The sequence below is a fragment of the Nerophis lumbriciformis genome, linkage group LG13, assembly GCF_033978685.3.
Source record: "Nerophis lumbriciformis linkage group LG13, RoL_Nlum_v2.1, whole genome shotgun sequence".
Taxonomy (NCBI): Eukaryota; Metazoa; Chordata; class Actinopteri; order Syngnathiformes; family Syngnathidae; genus Nerophis; species Nerophis lumbriciformis.
In genome coordinates this window covers 30,507,782-30,526,042 of record NC_084560.2, presented here as the reverse complement: position 1 = coordinate 30,526,042, position 18,261 = coordinate 30,507,782, and the positions used below count along the sequence as shown (strand labels likewise).

The 18,261-nt window shown below is 37.1% G+C and overlaps 1 protein-coding gene across 4 annotated transcripts; it reads right to left on the bottom strand.

Annotated features, from left to right (window-relative positions):
* Positions 1–209: 209 nt before the first annotated feature.
* Positions 210–17,619, bottom strand: jam2b (junctional adhesion molecule 2b). Of its 4 annotated transcripts, none has more exons than XM_061971057.2 (10): positions 17,410–17,619; positions 16,158–16,223; positions 13,375–13,485; positions 13,145–13,294; positions 8,999–9,180; positions 8,778–8,886; positions 8,603–8,710; positions 3,046–3,067; positions 2,928–2,973; positions 210–2,856 (listed from the first exon to the last, which is right to left on the bottom strand). In XM_061971057.2, exons 1-10 carry the CDS (start codon positions 17,462–17,464, stop codon positions 2,818–2,820), a joined length of 888 nt encoding a protein of 295 aa, XP_061827041.1. In that variant the 5' UTR covers positions 17,465–17,619; the 3' UTR covers positions 210–2,817. The 4 variants fall into 4 exon arrangements, with proteins under 4 accessions (XP_061827041.1, XP_061827043.1, XP_061827042.1 ...); XM_061971059.2 differs by having other exon boundaries at positions 2,928–2,970; XM_061971058.2 differs by having other exon boundaries at positions 3,046–3,064.
* Between the last annotated feature and the right edge of the window lie 642 nt (positions 17,620–18,261).

Sequence of the window (18,261 nt, the reverse complement as noted above, 5' to 3'; positions counted from 1 at the left end):
TTGTCACATGCCCAAACCCCTTTCTTGGCAGATAGTCTCACTCACACACACACACACACACACACACACACACACACACACACACACACACACACACACACACACAGACTAAAATAGGATGTTAAAAGCCCCTTAAAGAGAGTTCTAGAGTGGTTTGATGTAACAGGAAGTAGTCCCGTCCAATGATTTGGTGCATGTGTAAAAAAAAAAAAAAAAAAAAAAAAAAAAAAAAAAAAATATTACAAGACATAAGTGCATGTCAAAACTTTTATGTGGACAACAACAAAGAATCACGAAGCCAAACAAAACCAAAACTGATCATCCATGCAAAATCATTCAAAGGAGACCACGAAGGCCTTCTGCTGTTTACAGCGCAATGCTTCTCTCAAGTGGCCATGCCGAGTATTACAGCCCTCATCTCAGTGGTCTGCTCGTTTGTTGCATTAAAATATAAAAATACTCATTTCAACATGCAGTATAATATGTACATATGTAAGTCTTACTAGGTAGGCGTGGAAGCATGCTATTTTTTTTAATAATGCGGCGTAACATTTACAAGTCAAATGCTTTGGTTTTGCTCTTTTAAGAGTTCAATTGAAAACATTTTTAAGTTCTATAAAATAGGTTATATGTGCTTATTATACTTATGTTTAATAATATTAGGCCTTGAGATGGGTGAATTATTAGCAGTAACATTGATTGTCATGCAATTCTTTTTTCTTTTTTTTTTTACGATGTCCGATTTAAAAAAATAAAAAGAACACTCAAGGTCCAAAGGACAAATAAATGTATTGCTGTAAAAATAAGACATATTTATTCCATTTTAATTGAGTTAATCTATTAAAACTACAATTAATCCGTAAATATACATAAAGTATTATTTATATTAGGGGACTTGAACCCTTTTAGGGACAGTATAACTCTACACTCTTTTTCAATTGGAAAAAAAAAAAATAAAGTTCCATTAAATGCATTATTAGTAGTTTGTGACTATTATTATTATTATTATTAGGCCCTGAGATGGGTCAATTATTGGCAATGTTCATGCATTTTATTTCTACCCAATTTTTCAACAGTGTTTATTTTAAAACAAAATCTCACACTTGGGGCCCCTGAGACAGAAAATGTCCAATTGTCAAAAAATGCTGTAAAAATATGACCCTCATATTTTTTACACTTTAAACAAGACATTTTTTTTTTTTTAACTACTGCTTGAAATATAAAGTATAATATGAAGGATATTTTCTTTATTATATTTACATAATTCCACTGTTTAGTTAGTTGGGGTTTATTTTTAACTTAAAATCTGCTATAATAACTCACATTTATTTGACTAGTAAGGCACCCTTGCAGTAAAATTGAAACTACAAATGTTACTGTGTGCTTTAAAAAGGGGAAAATTGCTCTATCTGGTGGACAAAACCAGTAGTCCAGAATGAAATGAAAAATAGTTGAATTACAAAAAAAGTTGGTCGTGAGGAACAAATGTGTCACTTTTTGTGTAACTTTATCATGTTAGGTTTTCGTAAAGGAATAAAATAATAAAAAATAATGTCAGGTTAAATGGAAGTATTTCATTTGTTTTCATTCAGTGTTGGCAGACACCCGTTCATTTCTTCACGCTTTTTAAAATACAAACACACACAAAGCTCAAAGAGAGTAAGTGCAGCACTAAAACTCTCATTTGCACACGTTGATAAAATAGAGTATTTGAACACAGTAGAGAGAAAAATAAAGCTTCTGTGCAGGGGCGCCGAAAAGGGGGGGTAAAGGAGACGGATTCTAGGGGCCCATGATGGAGGGGGGCCCAGAGAGGCCCCTAATGATGATGAAATTATAATACAGAAAAAATAATGACACTGTGTTGGGGGCCCTGTAAAGATTCTTTTAATGGGGCCCAAAATCCCTAGCGGCGCCCCTGCTTCTGTGTATCCAAACATAGACTGAACATGGTGGGGAATAATAATAATAATAATAATAATAAGGATAATTCTGGAAGATTTTAAACTTTTCTAAGCAGGCACAAAATTAAAAAGACAGAAAAAGCCCTTTTTTTTAGTTATCTTGTCTGGCAATGCCCAGGGCTATTTTCAGCCTGCAGTGCAGTCTGCTTTTTTCCCTCAGCATTTTATTATAAAGATTCAAGTAATTCATTGTTAATGTGACCTATTATTATATAGTACACTCATTTGCTAGATGTTTTGTTCGGATAGCTTAGCTCAAACTGTGGCACGAGCTCCATCTAGTGGTACGCCAAAGAATGACTTCATTAAAAAATAATTATTTGATTTGATTAATTATTAAAGTACAGTGTTTTTTTTTTCCTATATTCAAACACGGTGTTACTGTCCGAACTGTGTGTAATGTTGCAGTGGTCAAAAAATATTAAATAGACATCTGCCTGGTTTTTAATGAATAGTTAGGCCCACTACGCTACTGTGTTTTAATGTTGGTCATTATGGTGGTACTTGGAGAGCCAAGATTTTTCTGAGGTGAAAAAAAGTTTGAGAACCACTGGCTTAGCTTATATCATCCTGAGAACCAGTGTCCTCTGCAGTGGACTTTTTTTTTTTTTTTTATCTTCTTCAAAAATGTGTGTAACAAGGACAAAATAAATCAAACGTCCACTACAGAGGACGCCGGTTCTTTTTGAGCTCCATTCGATTTGTCGAAGCATCTGTAATGCCCAAAATCTGTACGGCAACCAGCGAGGGTTTGACGAGAATTGGCTGAGTTTTGGTCTTTGAAGAAAATACCAGCGAGGGCGACAACATTCCAGCTGTGAGACAAGTTGGATTTTGGATGTTTGGACATCGTTCAGATCATGAAAGACTGAGTTTGTTTGTAGTTCATGAGCTGCAGGCAAAGAGATAGAGACGTGTAAACAAACACGTTCAATTAGCCAGAGTTATCGCGCCCACACTTACGTTGTGGATGGGAGGCGGAGGAGGAGGAGGGCTGTAGGACTTGCTGCTGGGAGACAAAGTGGACATCTTTGGTTCAAAGTCCTCTAAAAGGAAGGGATGTCACTGACGGAACACTCACCTTTTGGCCTTCTTCTCTTCTGCTTGGAGAAGGAAACATGGGAGATCGGTTAGGCAGGTTACACTTTCACGCTACACTGCAAAAACTAAAATCTAAGTAAGATGAAATATCTCAAATAAGGGTGATATTTGCTTATTTTCTGTCTGATAAGATCATTCTTCTCACTAAGCAGATTTTATGTTAGAGTGTTTTACTTGTTTTAAGTGTTTTGGTCCTAAATGATCTCAGTAAGATATTACAGCTTGTTGCTGAGATTTGATGACCTATATTGAGTAAAACATGCTTGAAACTAGAATATCAAGTGTTGCAAAGCTGTGTCATCAACACTCACAAGTATAAAACTACTTTTTTAAAGTAATCATTTCTTATTTCAAGCATGAACAAAAAAAGCATGACTTTGACACAATTGTGTCTCATAATTAAAACAGATGACAGCCAAATGGACTTTGCTGTTTTATTTTCAATGAAACAATAGAAAATACGTACTCATATAGTAGTGCAGTTGGCACAGTACAGTAAACTAGTTAATAAAGTTCATATTTAAACATTTAACATGTGACATTTCTAACAATTTTGAACAGAAATAGTTCATGCACATTCAGATAAATTCCTCAAAATTACAATTAAAAATTCTTTGGCCGGGGACCGGGTTGTATATATGCGCACTAATTGACTGAAAGAGCACGCACTTGGTGTGATGATGTCATGTTGTCGATGGAAAAATGCATTTTTAGACCATATGATTTGCCTGAGCGGCTAGTAGACCCCGAGAGTAACAAGATGTTGCCTTGTTGCCTTTCCATTAAGAACAATAAATTCGTTTTTAGTATAAGTTTGCTGGTTTCAAGAAATGTAATGCCGAGCGCATATCATTATGTCAAGATAATGGCACTAGCATTTACCTAATTTAAGAATATTTTTCAACATATTGAGCAAAAAGATCTCTTTTTTTTTCTACCAAGAAAAGTGCACTTGTTATTAGTGAGAATATACGTATTTAAGGTATTTTTGGGTTCATTGAGGTTAGCTAATTTTACTTGTTTTGGAAAGTCTTGACAAGCCACATTTTCTTGTTCTATTGGCAGATCATTTTGCTTAGTTCAAATAAAATACCCCTCATTTTTGTAAAAAAAAAAATTCTTGCTTTTGAACACTGACTTTTTGCAGTGTAGTTGGTGTAGGATGTTCCCAAGTTCTTTATGCACTTCCTGTTTTTCAGTATGGGCCACACCCTGTAGTCCTCAGTACCCAGCAGGTACAGTATATCCCAGCTTGTCTTATGTTGCACACATGTTCACATCTTCCACTATTTTTCCCAATGAGGGTAAGCCTTCGTGCCTGAGCTCAAAGTCATGTTCCCCAGTTGGTTTATGTTCCCAAGATGTATTCTTATGTTCCATAATCCTCCTGTTTTTCCAGTGTTTCATGGTAGCCATCAGTGTCAGTGGTTAACGCTAAAACTACAAAATGAATCATGTTCCCATGTTGTCTTAATGTTCCCAAGATTTACTCATATGTTCCCTGGTTTTCCCATTTTCTAGGGGTTTTACAGTGTGTGGCCCTTTCTTTTTCATGTTCCCCAGTAGGTTTATGTTCCCAAGAGGTATTCTTATGTTCCATAATCCTCCTGTTTTTCGAGTGTTTCATGGTAGCCATCAGTGTCAGTGGTTAACGTTAAAACTACAAGATGGATCATGTTCCCAGGTTGACTTAATGTTCCCAAGGTTTACTCATATGTTCCCCGGTTACCATGAATTGATTTACGTGGACCCCGACTTAAACAAGTTGAAAAACTTATTCGGGTGTTACCATTTAGTGGTCAATTGTACGGAATATGTACTGAACTGTGCAATCTACTAATAAAAGTTTCAATCAATCAATCAATCAATTTTTCCATCTTCTAGGGGTTTTACAATGTGTGGCCCTTTCTTTATCATGTTCCCCAGTTGTCTTATGTTCCCAAGGTGTATTCTTATGTTCCAGAGTTCGCTTATTTTTCCAGTGTTTCACGATAGCTCTTGGTGTCAGTGGTCAATGTTTAGCTACAAGATAGAACGTTTCCAAGTTGTCTTATGTTCCCAAGATGTACTCACATGTTCTTTTTGATTTACCCAATGAGAGTTTTGCATTGGGTAGCTCTTAGAGCCTAGGGTCAACGTCATGTTCCCCAGTTGTTTTATGTTCTCAAGATTTACTCATGTGGTCCCTGGTTTTCCCATTTTCCTAGGGTTTTACAATACGTGGCCCTTGGTGCCCAGGATTAGTAGTTATATCATGTTCCCTAGTTGCCATACGTTCCCAAGATGTATTCTTATGTTCTCTGGTTCTCCCATTTTCCGAGTGTTTCATGGTAACCATCAGTGTCAGGGGTCAATGTTTAGCTACAAGATAGAACGTTTCCAGGTTGTCTTATGTTCCCAAGATGTACTCACATGTTCACATGTTGTCCCACTTTACCTAATGAGAGTTTTACATTGGGTATCCCTCAGTGCCTGGGGTCAACGTCATGTTCCCCAGTTGTTTTATGTTCCCAATATTTACTTATATGTTCCCTGGTTTTCCCATTTTTTGAGGGTTTTACAATGTGCGGCCCTTGGTGCCCAGGGTTAAGTCATTATATCATGTTCCCTCGTTATACGTTCACAAGATTTATTCTTATGTTCCCTGGTTCTCCTATTTTCGGAGTGTTTCATTGTAGCCCTCGGTGTCAGTGGTCAATGTTTAGCTACAAAATAGAACGTTTCCAGGTTGTCTTACATTCCCAGGATTTACTCACATGTTCCCTGTTTTTCCATTTTCTGAGGGTTTTACATTGTGCGGATCATGTTCCCAGGTTGTCTTAATGTTCCCAAGATTTACTCATATGTTCCCCGGTTTTCCCATTTTCTAGGGGTTTTACAGTGTGTGGCCCTTTCTTTAATATTTCCCCAGTTGTCTTACGTTCCCAAGATGTATTCTTATGTTCCCTAGATCGCTTATTTTTCCAGTGTTTCACGATAGCTCTTGGTGTCAGTGGTCAATGTTTAGCTACAAGATAAGACGTTTCCAGGTTGTCTTACGCTCCCAGGATTTACTCACATGTTCCCTGTTTTTCCATTTTCTGAGGGTTTTACAATGTGCGGATCATGTTCCCAAGTTGTCTTAATGTTCCCAAGATTTACTCATATGTTCCCCGGTTTTCCCATTTGTGCGGCTCTTGGTGCCCGAGGTTAAACTAATAGCTACATAACATATAATGTTCCCAAGTCGTATTTTTTGCTCAAGTGTTTCAGAATGAGTGACCCTTGGTACTCGGGTCAACATAACAGCTACAAGATATACAGTATAATGTTCCCAAATGAGAGTTTTACATTGGGTAACCCTTAGTGCCTGGGGTCAACGTCGTGTTCCCCAGTTGTCTTATGTTACCTAGTTGTCTTATGTTCCCTGGTTTTCCCATTTTCTGGGGGTTTTACAATATTTGGTCCTTGGTGCCCAGAGTTAAGTCATTATATCATGTTCTCTCGTTATACGTTCACAATATTTATTCTTATGTTCCCTGGTTCTCCTATTTTCCGAGTGTTTCATGGTAACTCTCGGTGTCAATGTTCAATGTTTAGCTACAAAATAGAACGTTTCCAGGTTGTCTTCCGTTCCCAGGATTTACTCACATGTTCCCTGTTTTTCCATTTTCTGAGGGTTTTACATTGTGCGGATCATGTTCCCAGGTTGTCTTAATGTTCCCAAGATTTACTCATATGTTCCCCGGTTTTCCCATTTTCTAGGGGTTTTACAGTGTGTGGCCCTTTCTTTATCGTGTTCCCCAGTTGTCTTACGTTCCTAAGATGTATTCTTATGTTCCCTAGATCGCTTATTTTTCCAGTGTTTCACGATAGCTCTTGGTGTCAGTGGTCAATGTTTAGCTACAAGATAGAACGTTTCCAGGTTGTCTTACGCTCCCAGGATTTACTCACATGTTCCCTGTTTTTCCATTTTCTGAGGGTTTTACAATGTGTGGATCATGTCCCAGGTTGTCTTAATGTTCCCAAGATTTACTCATATGTTCCCCGGTTTTCCCATTTGTGCGGCTCTTGATGCCCGAGGTTAAACTAATTGCTACATAATATATAATGTTCCCAAGTTGTATTTTTTGCTCAAGTGTTTCAGAATGAGTGACCCTTGGTACTCGGGTCAACATAATAGCTACAAGATATACAGTATAATGTTCCCAAATGAGAGTTTTACATTGGGTAACCCTTAGTGCCTGGGGTCAACGTCGTGTTCCCCAGTTGTCTTATGTTCCCTAGTTGTCTTATGTTCCCTGGTTTTCCCATTTTCTGGGGGTTTTACAATATGTGGCCCTTGGTGCCCAGGGTTAAGTCATTATATCATGTTCTCTCGTTATACGTTCACAATATTTATTCTTATGTTCCCTGGTTCTCCTATTTTCTGAGTGTTTCATTGTAACCCTCGTGTCAGTGGTCAATGTTTAGCTACAAAATAGAACGTTTCCAGGTTGTCTTACGTTTCTAGGATTTACTCACATGTTCCCTGTTTTTCCATTTTCTGAGGGTTTTACAATGTGCGGCTCTTGGTGCCCGAGGTAAAACTAATTGCTACATAACATGTAATGTTCCCAAGTCGTATTTTTTGCTGAAGTCCCTCCCACCCCCACGAGTGTTTCAGAAGGAGTGACCCTCGGTACTCGGGTCAACATAACAGCTACAAGATATACAGTGTAATGTTCCCAACTTGTCTTAGGTTCCCAACATAAATTCTTACGGTGTGTGGCCTTTAGCACTCGGAGTCAAACTTCTGATCTCCAACATACAATCCTTTAGTATATTTAATCCTTAGTTCCCATGTTGTGTGTCCATTCTGTAGATCTCTATCAGTTCCTATTGATCCATGTATACAGAATACCGTATTTTTCGGAGTATAAATCGCTCCGGAGTATAAGTCGCACTGGCCGAAAATGCATAATAAAGAAGGAAATAAACATATATAAGTCGCACTGGAGTATAAGTTGCATTTTTTTGGGGAAATGTATTAGATAAAACCCAACACCAAGAATAGACATTTGAAAGGCAATTTAAAATAAATAAAGAATAGTGAACAACAGGCTGAATAAGTGTACGTTATATGAGGCATAAATAACCAACTGAGAACTTGCCTGGTATGTTAACGTAACATATTATGGTAAGAGTCATTCAAATAACTAACATATAGAACATGCTATACGTTTACCAAACAATCTGTCACTCCTAATCACTAAATCCCATGAAATCTTATACGTCTAGTCTCTTACGTGAATGAGCGAAACAATATTATTTGATATTTTACGGTAATGTGTTAATAATTTCACACATAAGTCGCTCCTGAGTATAAGTCGCACCCCCAGGCCAAACTATGAAAAAAACTGCGACTTATAGTCCGAAAAATACGGTACTATAAATATAATTTTTTCCTGTACTCTATGTAACTTTGATTCAATGTTTTCCCAGAAGAGTTCGTATGAATGTTCCCAAGATCTCCGGTAAGTTCCCCAAAGTGTGAGTCGTGTTAATAATATACTCACTGTTGCAGCATCCTCGACGGTAGCAAACACAGACGCAGATGCAGCAGAGCAGCGTGACAACCACAAACGTTGCAGCGCCGGCTATCAAAATGGCCGCATCTGCTTGATCTACAAGAAGAGTCCTTATGTCAGGAGAGAATATGTAGTACTATACTAAGAATGGATAATATCTCACAGTCGATAACTTTTAGTTGTTGTGCCACGCAGCTCTTGGGCGCCCCCACACTGTTGGAGGACTCACAGCGATACATCCCCGAGTCCACTTTGGAAACACTTTTCAACTTCTGCTCCAGGAAACAAGAAGAGGAACAGCTGTGTCTGCACTTGTGCCTTCTGCGTGAGGTCATGCAAGTGTGTGCTCCGAGCATCTGTTAGCACGTGTTAGTTAGCACTCACCAGCGTTCCTTTGTGAGAGTCCATGCTGTACGCCATGTTGCTGGAGGACATCAGGACCTTGTTGTCTTTGTACCAGCTGTACTTGGCGGGGGGGACACTCAGCTGGTCTTTGCACAGAAGCTCCAAGTCCGAACCCACGAACACGGACTGGGGAACCTCGCATGAAGGGATGTGAGGAGGCACTGGTTGACGGGAAGGACATAAATCTTACTAACGGCCAAAAGGAGCAGTAACACAAAGTGTGTCTCCGCTTCTTTCATGCAAATCCTATTTTGTTTGTATTGAACACACAAAGTCCATGTCATGAAAAACATTCAATTATTCTAACAAAACACGATCATGTCAACCTGGTTTAGAGGAAATACCAATAGCACATACACAGTGTCTGTATATATATATATATATAGGCCACCTGCCTTGACTCACATATGAACTTGAAGTGCCATCCCATTCCTAACCCATAGGGTTCAATATGATGTCGGTCCACCTTTTGCAGCTATTACAGCTTCAACTCTTCTGGGAAGGCTGTCCACAAGGTTGCGGAGTGTGTTTATAGGAATTTTTGACCATTCTTTCAAAAGTGCATTGGTGAGGTCACACACTGATGTTGGTCGAGAAGGCCTGGCTCGCAGTCTCCGTTCTAATTCATCCCAAAGGTGTTCTATCTGGTTCAGGTCAGGACTCTGTGCAGGCCAGTCAAGTTCATCTACACCAGACTCTGTCATCCATGTCTTTATGGACCTTTCTTTGTGCACTGGTGCACAGTCATGTTGGAAGAGGATCCCACAAGGTTGGGAGCATGGAATTGTCCAAAATGTTTTGGTATCCTGGAGCATTCAAAGTTCCTTTTACTGGAACTAAGGGGCCAAGCCCAACTCCTGAAAAACAACCCCACACCACAATTCCCCCTACACCAAATTTCACATTCGGCGCAATGCAGTCCGAAATGCACCGTTCTCCTGGCAACCTCCAAACCCAGAATATTTAACGACTGGATTTGTTGCACAGGTGGCATCCTATGACAGTTCCACGCTGGAAATCACTGAGTTCCTGAGAGCGACCCATTCTCTCACAAATGTTTGTAGAAACAGTCTCCATGTCTAAGTGCTTGATTGTATACACCTGTGGCCGGGCCAAGTGATTAGGACACCTGATTCTGATCATTTGGATGGGTGGCCAAATACTTTTGGCAATATAGTGTATATCGCGATCAAAAGTTTACATACACTTGTAAAGAACATAATGTCATTGCTGTCTTGAGTTTCCAATCATTTCTACAACTCTTATTTTTTTGTGATAGAGTGATTGGAGCACATACTTGTTGGTCACAAAAAAAATTCATGAAGTTTTGTTCTTTTATGAATTTATTATGGTTCTACTGAAAATGTGAGCAAATCTGCTGGGTCAAAAGTATACATACAGCAATGTTAATATTTGGTTACATGTCCTTTTGGTAAGTTTCACTGCAATAAGGCGCTTTTGGTAGCCATCCACAAGCTTCTGGCAAGCTTCTGGTTGAATTTTTGACCACTCCTCTTGACAAAATTGGTGCAGTTCAGTTAAATGTGTTGGTTTTTTGACATGGACTTGTTTCTTCAGCATTGTCCACACATTTAAGTCAGGACTTTGGGAAAGCCATTCTAAAACCTTAATTCTAGCCTGATTTAGCCATTCCTTTACCACTTGTGACGTGTGTTTGGGGTCATTGTCCTGTTGGAACACCCAACTGCGCCCAAGACCCAACCTCCGAGCTGATGATTTTAGGTTGTCCTGAAGAATTTGGAGGTAATCTTCCTTTTTCATTGTCCCTTTTACTCTCTGTAAAGAACCAGTTCCATTGGCAGCAGAACAGGCCCAGAGCATAATACTACCACCACCATGTTTGATGGTAGGAGTGGTGTTCCAGGGATTAAAGTGCTCACCTTTTCTCCTCCAAACATATTGCTGGGTATACATATATATATATATATATATTTATATATATATATTTATATATATACACGTGTGTGTGTGTGTATATATATACATATATATGATTATGTATATATTTATATATATTTATGTTCAAAACTTTTTACTTTACAAATAAGTAAGATGACAACTTTTTTCCCGTAAACTTATGAGCTTTTCCCTTATAAAATGATGACTTGTTTATAAAAACTACACATTTTCTTCATAAACTTATCATAATCTTCCATTTTTCTGTGAAATTAACAAGTTTTTTAGAAATTTCTTGTAAAATTATTACTCACTAAAAATACATTCTCCTCAAAAGTTTTTCTTGTAAAGTTACGACTTGCTTCTTGTAACGTTATTACACCCCCCTACACACTCCCCCAAAAAATCAACATAATTTTTACTTCACAAAATTACATTTTCCAAATTTCTACTTTTTTTTTAAAAAATACTACTTTTTTGGGTAAAACTACATTTTCCTACTAAAATAATTACATTTTCTCATTACTAATTGACTTGTAGACATTTTCCCTTTTTCACTTTTTCCTGTAAAATTACAATTGTATTCTCGAATTTTTTGTAAAATTACATTTTTTTTCTAGAAAAAATGCGTTTTTCTCATACAATTGTTACTTTTTAACACATTTTTCTTTATAAAACTTTTTAGCCAAAAATTGCGACCTTTTTAAACAAAATGACATTCGTTTCATAAAATAAAGTCACTTTCTCATCAAATTATGACATTTGAAATGCCAATGTTTACAAAAAATGTATTTTCTTTTAAACTAAAATAATATGAAAACAGGATAGGATTTTTTCTCATTTGAAAGGCATTTTTTAATGATAATTTTCACTCATTATTTTTACTATTACAAGCTTTTTTGGTCATCTGCAGGGATGCTTTATTAATGGGGAACTGCTCTTTTTTTGGGGAATTTGACCTTTCATTCACAATCCTTATGTAGGACAAGACCATATGTTTTCTTTCTTTTTCATTCTAATTTGTGGCTAGCAATGCAGCTAGTAGGAATACACTATTCCGCCCATAAATAAACGCCAAAAATACTTACCAATTATTACCCAAGTATTAGCAATATTATTGTTATAAGCGCTGATGGCGACACACTGCAAAAAGTCAGTGTTAAAAAAAAAAAATACAAAAATTTGCGGTATTTTATTTGAACTAAGCATAATGATCTGCCAATAGAACAAGAAAATTTGGCTTGTCAAGACTTTCCAAAACAAGCAAAATTAGCTAACCTCAATTAACCCAAAAATACCTTAAAATAAGTATATTCTCACTAATAACAAGTGCACTTTTCTTGGTAGAAAAAAAATTTGACCTTTTTGCTCAATATGTTGAAAAATATTCTTAAATTTAGTACATTCTAGTGCCATTTATCTTGACATAATGATATGCGCTCGGCATCATTATTTTTCTTTTCATGCTTGAAATAAGAAATTATTACTTTAAAAAAGTAGTTTTATACTTGTGAGTGTTGATGACACAGCTTTGCAACAGTTGATATTCTAGTTTCAAGCATGTTTTACTCAATATAGGTCATCAAATCTCAGCAACAAGCAGTAATATATTACTGAGATCATTTAGGACCAAAACCCTTAAAACAAGTAAAACACTCTAACATAAAATCTGCTTAGTGAGAAGAATTATCTTATCAGACAGAAAATAAGCAAATATCACCCTTATTTGAGATATTTAATCTTACTTAGATTTCAGTTTTTGCAGTGCATGTTGATCACGGAGAGCCAACTAGCTTATGCTGCTGTATTGACAAACCGAGCCAATGAGCTGCTGCATCACCTCCGAGCTGGTGAAAGTTAGAAGGGTGTGGACATAAACCGAGAAGTTGACAATCAACTTATACCCGGAGATGGCGAGAAAGACACGAAAAGACGCTCGTTTGCGGCACCTTTTTTTGTTTTTAACCCTTGGTGAGGATTATGATTAATTTTTCATCTAAACGGGAAGATACAAACATCCCATCAGCTGGCATCCCACTGAGAGCAGACATTGTACAGTAAGGGATTGTTTTACTATGTACGTAGTTTGTATATCTTGTTTAGCATTAACAATACATGTGTACATACATCTACATACATTACATAAATATTACATGTTATTATGCTCTATTAATTTAGGAGTTAGAATGTATAAAAAAAAGAAGGTACCAAGAACGTGAAGGTTGACGGTGACCTCTCCAAAGTTGACGTGGTCCTGGCTGGCGGTGACCTCACAGCGGTACTCTCCCGAGTCTTTCTGACTCACTGAGTGGATGGTCAGCGTGGCTCCCTCCATCTTGGCCCGGCCTGCGTAGGACCCTGGTTGCCACGGTAACAATGAGCATGGATAATGTTGGGAGGAAGCGCAACCACGAAGGTCAAAGGTTGTCGTCACTCACCAGTAAATTTGTTATTAAAGTAAACAAAAGTAACAGCGTTTCCCTTCTTCTTCCATTCGATGCGAGGGTTGGGATCCTTCTCAGTGCCGAACTCGCAGGACAGGACAGCGTCTGCCAGGACAGGACCAGAACTTTATAGTCCAGTTTGGACCAGACCTCATGACAACTAGTCTATTTTTTTTCCTGAAGTCAGCTTGTTCGCTTCATGATTTCAATAAATATATTTTTATACTCAATTACCAGGTTTTTTTTTTTCTCACATTGCAACTTTTTTTTCTCATAAAGTTGCAACTTTTTTTGTCATAAAATGATTTATTCTTGTCAAAATTACAACTTTGGTGGTATTTATATAAAAAGGTGTTTTCTCGTAAAATAACTTTTCGAATAAATTACAATTTTACAGATAGGAAATTGATTTACAGAATTCTTTCTTGTAAAAGTATAGCTTGTAAAAATGTTACAACTGCATTGACTTTCTCATAAAATTACAACTTTTTGTGTAGAATTATACCTTTTGCATACATTACAACAACTTTATTGTCATAAAATTACGACTTTTTTCTCAGATAACAAAAACTATTGCAAAATACAACTTTGTTGGAAAATTAAGACTTATTCCTCAGATAAATACAAAAATATTGCAATATTACAACTTTGTTATAAAACCAGTGAAGTTGGCACCTTGTGTAAATCGTAAATAAAAACAGAATACAATGATTTGCAAATCCTTTTCAACGTATATTCAATTGAATAGACTGCAAAGACAAGATACTTAATAATCGAACTGGTGAACTTTGTTATTTTTTGCAAATATTAGCTCATTTGGAGTTGGATGCCCGCAACATGTTTCGAAAAAGCTGGCACAAGTGGCAAAGAAGACTGAGAAAGTTGAGGAATGCTCATCAAACACTTATTTGGAACATCCCACAGGTGAACATGCTAATTGGGAACAGGTGGGTGCCATGATTGGGTATAAAAGCAGCTTCCATGAAATGCTCAGTCATTCACAAACAAGGATGGGGCGAGGGTCACCACTTTGTGAACAAATGCGTTAGCAAATTGTCAAACAGTTTAAGAACTTTTCTCAACCAGCTATTGCAAGGAATTTAGGGATTTCACCATCTACGGTCTGTAATATCATCAAAAGGTTCAGAGAATCTGGAGAAATCACTGCACGTAAGCGATGATATTATGGACCTTCGATCCCGCAGGCGGTGCTGCATCAAAAAGCGACAACAGTGTGTAAAGGATATCACCACATGGGCTCAGGAACACTTCAGAAAACCACTGTCATTAACTACAGTTTGTCGCTACATCTGTAAGTGCAAGTTAAAACTCTGCTATGCAAAGCGAAAGCTATTTATCAACAACACCCTGGGCACGAGCTCATCTAAAATGGAATGAGACAAAGTGGAAAAGTGTTCTGTGGTCTGACGAGTCCACATTTCAAATTGTTTTTGAAAACTGTGGACGTCGTGTCCTCCAGAACAAAGAGGAAAAGAACCATCTGGATTGTTAAAGGTGCAAAGTTGAAAAGCCAGCATCTGTGATGGTATGGGGGTGTATTAGTGCCCAAGACATGGGTAACTTACACATCTGTGAAGGCGCCATTAATTCTAAAAGGTACATACAGGTTTTGGAGCAACATATGTTGACATCCAAGCAACATTATCATGGATGCCCCTGCTTATTTCAGCTAGACAATGCCAAGCCACGTGTTACAACAGCGTGGCTTCAGAGTAAAAGAGTGTGGGTACTAGACTAGCCTGCCTGTAGTCCAGACCTGTCTCCCATTGAAAATGTGCGGCGCATTATGAAGCATCAAATACGACAACGTAGACCCCGGACTGTTGAACAACTTAAGCTGTAAATCAAGCAAGAATGGGAAAGAATTCCACCTGAAAAGCTTCAAAAATTGGTCTCCTCAGTTCCCAAATGTTTACTAAGTGTTGTTAAAAGGAAAGGCCATGTAACAGTGGTAAAAATGCCCCTGTGACAACTTTTTTGTAATGTGTTGCTGCCATTAAATTCTAAGTTAATGATTGTTTGCAAAAAAAAATGTAGTTTCTCAGTTCAAACGTTAAGTATATTGTCTCAGCTCGAACATTAAATATATTGTCTTTGCAGTCTATTCAATTGAATATAAGTTGAAAAGGATTTGCAAATCATTGTATTCTGTTTTTATTTACGAATTACACAACGTGCTAACTTCACTGGTTTTGGGTTTTATAAAATATAATTAGGGCTTTTCTTGCAATGTTACATCTTTGTCACAAAATTGAACTTTATTCTTGTAGAAAAATGTAAAAAAAAACAAACAAAAAAAAAAAACTTGCTCATAAACGACAACCTATTTCTTGTAATAATTACAACTTTGTTGTTATAAAATGACAAAACATTTTGTAAAATGAATTCAATTAGTGAAAAATTAAAACTTTTTTCTTGTCATTTTAAAATGTCGTCTTCATAAAATCCCATTTTTTTTCCCAACTTCATTCTTGCAAAATGATGACTTTTTCCTGTAAAAATTACAACTGCATTGTTATGAAATTCTGACTTTAAAATTACAACTTTGTTTCTGTGTAGTTACCTTTTTTGTAATATTACAACTCAACTGTCATAAAATGACGACTATATAAAAATATATTACAACGTTGTCCTATAAAATTATGACTTTTCTCGTAAAATCACAACTTTTCTTGTAATATTACAGCTTTGTCGTAAAAATTATGACTTTTTCGGGTGAAATTGCAACTTTTTTTTTGGTCATAAAGCCAACTCACCTGTGTGCTCGTGGATTTCCACTTTGGCTTTTCTGGAGCTTACGGTCACTGACACGCCGGCAGGACCTGCAGGAGCAAAAATAATTACGTTTAAAAAAAGCAATATGTCTTAATGAAATATTATGGGATGGGTAATTGTAAAGGTGTAAACATCAATTGTTTTGGGGGTATTTTGTATTTGTGTAACAAAAATGACTATTTCTGGTTGCAAACAAAATGTTTAGCTCAAATATGCAAATACGCAAGTCTGTGTGTGTGTGTGTGTGTGTGTGTGTGTGTGTGTGTGTGTGTGTGTGTGTGTGTGTGTGTGTGTGTGTGTGTGTGTGTGTGTGTGTGTGTGTAGCCTGGTGGTACCAGGAGCAGTGCCGCTAAGGAATGCAAGTGATGGATGACTTTCAGACGGGGGTCTTTATCTTGAATTGATAACCTCCTTTGTCAAGTCAAAAGAAAGTATTTAAACGTGTAACAAAAAATGAATAAATAATGGCAACCAATACAAAACCTGGTTCAGAAAAGTAGGGATTTAACAGCAAGTTAATATTGTGATTGCAGCATATAATATAGTAATATAATAGAGATATAATCATATTCATCTACAGCAGAAGGCAGTGATATGAAAAACATCTCACAGTATGGACGACAACATCAAAATTTTAAAAAATGGTGACATTAAAACTTGTCAGACAGCAACAATATACTTTCTTTAAAATGTTACTTTTTCCGGTACAAGTCTGGCATTGGCTGTCAGATATTAAGATGGCAGAAGGCACTCATGTATGGAGGGCAACATCAAAAGTGTGTGTGTGCGTGTGTGTGTGTGTGTGTGTGTGTGTGTGTGAAGGGGGGGGTGGGGGGGTATCTTCCCGCTCATCAGGAAGCACATCTCGCCTTCAAACAGCATCCGAGCCGACTTGAGTGTAAACAAGCAAGCAGCATGTAAACACTCATTGCCTGTTATCCTGTACTATCTCAAGACCCTGAACGCATCACGCCTCTTTTTTTCAAAGGACAGTAAATTCAAGTGACATCATCAATGCATGGATATTAATGTTGCACAATGAATTGTTGATATTCTGCACTTATGGAGATTAGCCAACAATCCATAACTGTACAAAAAGCTATGAAAGTATCGCTTGATGGAGCATTTTTGCACATTTTAAATGTTTCCGTTAGTTTAACAAACAAAATAAAAGTTTCATTTGGAGCTTAAACAAGAATGCAAATAAAACTTGAAATGCTTTTAAAGACTTACAGTGCATGCAGAGCAGAAGAAGAGGCGGCAGGAGTGGAAACAACATCTTCTTCATCTCGTCCAACGCGCGTGGTTTGGCTTTTAGATCTTTCTGTGGTGTGTGTGTTTGAGTGGGAGTGGGAGTGTGTGTGTGTGTGTGTGTGTGTGTGTGTGTGTGTGTGTGTGTGTGTGTGTGTGTGTGTGTGTGTGTGTGTGTGTGTGTGTGTGTGTGTGTGTGTGTGTGTGTGTGTGTGTGTGTGTGTGTGTCCATTGGGGTTTCACGAAGGGAAAAAAGAGGGGGAAAGGCGCCTGTCGTGTAGCAAATGGCCACACGTGACCATGACGACAATTTGTTTTGTTTGCTTCATTCAATTATTACATTTTCTAATAAACAAGTTGGTTTTTTTTATCAGACAAAAGGCCTAATTTTGCAAGAAAATGTTTGGTCATTTTGCATAAAAAAAACAAGTATGCAAAATTAGACCACTTTCTGAAAATTAAGTTGCAATGTTATTAGAAAGAAGTTATGTTTTTCCACAAATAAAGGTGTAATTAATTATATGAGGAAAAAAATAATACAAGAAAAAAATATAATCTTATGATTAAAAAGATGGTCATTTTTTGAAAAGATTTTTAGAAAATTGAAATGCGACATCGGTGATTGTGATGTCAGAAAATATTATTGTGAGATTCAAGTGGCCATATTAAAGTTGTTTTTACAAAAAGAAAACATAATTTTATACGAAAAAAGTTTTAAAAGTACTGTATGAGGAAAATATGACATAATATTATGACATAAGAAAGTTGTAATATTACATATAAAAGTCAAAATATCAAAAGAAAAAATGTCATTTTAGAAAGGAAGAGGTGGTA

Bases quoted from the DNA above. Each gene is read 5' to 3' on its own strand.
- jam2b (XM_061971057.2), bottom strand. From the start codon at position 17,464: ATGAAGAAGATGTTGTTTCCACTCCTGCCGCCTCTTCTTCTGCTCTGC. The intron at 13,295-13,374 runs GTGAGTGACGAC...CGTGGCAACCAG, and splicing joins CTTTAATAACAAATTTACTG to GGTCCTACGCAGGCCGGGCC. The intron at 9,181-13,144 runs GTACCTTCTTTT...CCCGTCAACCAG, and splicing joins CGTCAACCTTCACGTTCTTG to TGCCTCCTCACATCCCTTCA.